Below are 3,070 nucleotides of genomic sequence, written 5' to 3' on the forward strand. Positions count from 1 at the left end.
AGGTTGGACACAGAGGCTTGGAGCAACCAGCTCTAGTGTAAGGCGTCCTTGCCCGTGGCAGGGGGCTGGGACTGGATGGGCTTTAAGGTCCCTTCCAACACAAACCAGGCTGGGATTCTGTGATTAATTCTATGATTCAATGACACAGAGAAAGCAGTGGGGTCAGTCTGGCTTTTCTTTCTCCATGGGACACAAGTCCCCTAATTACTGGGTGGAGGCAGCAACAGGCAGAGGCTGTCACCAGTGGGATGGTGTTACCCTGGCAACTGTTCTGCCCAACTCCTGCCCTCCCAGTGCCAACTGCAGTCGTCATGGAAACTGGTGTCACTGCTGATGTGGAACAAAAGCTGGGAATCTGCAGCAAGTGCCTTCTGAACCAGCCAGTCCCTTCTCCCACCCTCCTTTCCACATACACAGGCCGAGCACACTTGGATCATGGAGTAGAGAGGGGTTTGCCTTCTTTAAAGCCATAAGTAAAACAATAAATCTGCCCCGGAAGGTGAGTCTGTCACCAGCTCCCGTGCAGCAGATGGTGCTAGTGCCTCGGCTTTCTTCACCGGGGCAGACCTGCAGGGAATGAAACTGGACAGGAGATTTGCAGCTCCCTCCAGGAATACATGCAGAGAGATCTGCACAGCCATCAAGAAGGAAAAATCAGCCCCCTGCTTAGGATTTCAGGACTGGTTTCCCTCCTGTGTTCCTGGAAACAGCCTGCCTTCCCCATACGTGCCCATGGGGAACAATGTCTGCTGCATCCTCTCAAAGAAGGATCAGCCTTTTTTGTTTTAGACAGATAATGAGATCATCCACAGCTACACTGCGTCAGATTTGTATGGCACAGAATGCTCCTGCTTTAGAGACAGCTGTGAGAGGAAGAGGATTAGGAAGAAATTGCTCCATCAGCACTTTACTCCATCCTAGTCCAGTAATGACTTTCACACTAAGCTACTGGCCGCTATCCAGTGGTACACACGGGACACGTCTGACTGGATCCTGTTCCTCCTGCCACTAAACCTTCATTAAAGTCCCTCAAAATCTTCTCTTAGCTTCCATATTTACCACTATGATTTCATAGTCTGTCATTCAGCTTCTGACAGAGCGTATTATTGCACTTCTATAAGACATTTATGATAACATTTATCTGAGGAAATTAAAGCATTTCCTAACTAAGACACATTGACTCCACCTCACCTCCAGCTTCTGCTTGGTATCAGCTCCTAGAAGGTCTCGTATGTCTTCATTGTAAATCTCCAGGTAGGAAGCTCTTACCAAGAACTTGGCATTTTCAGCACACTGCACCAAAGAGGAAGAGTTTTCAGGTGAGCTTCTTCAAATGGAGGCAAGCAGGCAGCCCACGTAGCCCTCGGTGCCAGCTGGGTGCCTTCAGCGCTTCATCAGATCTCTCCTGGCATTTCATTCCCAGGTGTAACCACTCCACACACTCTCTATAGGGACTTTTGGTCCTTAAACACTTCAAGTGTGAGCCCATGAAGTCCCAGAGATGCGGGTGCAGCTCATCTGACTCTATAGGAGCCTCAGCTTTAGGAAAGGCAGCGTACCCCAAAGCTTGGCCCCATTCTTGCTCCAGAGTGCAATCAGCACTTGCCCCTCAGGGTATGACACAAGACATCACACCATCTTACAACAGGATCTCTTTCATCTTGTTACCTACCTGCACGCTCTCAAAAATGTGTTCAAATGCTCTGGGAATTATGCCTTTCTGTGCAGAAGGATCCACAACTCCCTGCATGGTGAATGACTTTCCACTGCCAGTCTGGCCATAGGCAAATATGGTGCCGTTGTAGCCTTCGGTGACACCCTGGATGTGGAGGACAATCAAACAGAAAAGCCATCATCATCCTCACCCTTTGGTAGGTGGAAATGCCCTGTCCAGATCCAATCCCACCTCAAAAAAGTATTTTAGAGGAAGAGCTAGAAATAAACATCGAACAACTACTTGAGCTTCACATGTCATCAGAGTGTAACAATGAAATAACACATTCTGCTAGCTTATACATTGAAAACCTGGTGAAATGCAGGGGTTGAAAAGTGGAAGGGCAGTTGACAACACTGAGAATAGCAGACTGGTTTTGTCACAGGGCAGAAAAGTCTTGTGCAAACCAGAGACACAAAGAGAATGACAGCTGATTGTAGGGTGGCCAAAGGGATGGTCTCTAGTTCAGAGCCGTTTCCTCTTGGAGAGCTGGCTGGAAGAAAGCCTCACCTTCATGTGTTCCTATTTCAGAGAAGCATTGGAGGAACATTAGATACTCGTATTTCTTAAGGTTTAAATAAGAAACCCCCCACCTATTCCTCTAAGAACCTACTGTTTCAGACCCTGCTTATTCACATGATCAGGAACGTCCATTTTAAAAATACCATTAGCCATTTTATCGCTCTTTCTTCTCCTAAAAAACTGGATTCTTTGGGGGGGATGTTGGGGGTTATTTTCCCTTAACTGGTTCCTTCCTCACCCTGGCTGTTTGCCATGCAGCAAATGGATCCCCTCTCATTCTGCTACTCTAAAGCAGCCTGAGGTTCCCTGTCTTCTCTAAGGTTTCTCACTTGGCAGTAAAAATATCCCTAAAGCCATCAGGAGTCTCGTTTACCCTCTTCTTCCCACATCACCTTCCAATGTAGTTTCTACCCAGCCACCATCTCTAGGGTCTGCTCAGGGGGTTCATCTTTCATATAAACATCCACCTAAAACAATTCAATGTAATTCTACCCTCAGTGCCTCTCTGGCTGCTGAAACAGTTGGTTTTCTTCCCAGTTTCCCAGCCTACTGCTGGGACACTCTTTTGCCCACCCCACTGCTGGGACACTCTTTTGCCCACCCCAGGGTTGCAGCTAAACCTTTTGAAGCAGCAAACAGGGCTGTTCCTGTCCATCAATCATGCCACTTGGGGGTCACCTATCCATGTGAAACTCTTCAGCCCATGTCCTGACCTATGTGTTCACAGAACCAGCCAGGTTGAAAAAGACCTTTAAGATGATCAAGTCCAACTGCCCCCCAGCACCGCCAAGGCCACCACTAACCCTGGCGCTGAGGCCTCATCTACACGGGGTG

The 3,070-nt window shown here is 48.1% G+C and overlaps 1 protein-coding gene across 1 annotated transcript in view; it reads right to left on the reverse strand.

The window, feature by feature from the left end:
* LOC104407122 (kinesin-like protein KIF17) overlaps positions 1–3,070 on the reverse strand; it is a gene marked incomplete at its 3' end in the record, with an annotated part of 10,922 nt that overhangs the window by 7,539 nt on the left and 313 nt on the right. Inside the window, 2 exon segments of the mRNA XM_010016309.1 lie at positions 1,192–1,293; positions 1,673–1,819. Of these exon segments, the coding sequence (XP_010014611.1) occupies positions 1,192–1,293; positions 1,673–1,819 (249 nt within the window).

The sequence above is a fragment of the Nestor notabilis genome, unplaced genomic scaffold, assembly GCF_000696875.1.
Source record: "Nestor notabilis isolate BGI_N333 unplaced genomic scaffold, ASM69687v1 scaffold6966, whole genome shotgun sequence".
In the NCBI taxonomy this organism is placed as follows: domain Eukaryota; kingdom Metazoa; phylum Chordata; class Aves; order Psittaciformes; family Psittacidae; genus Nestor; species Nestor notabilis.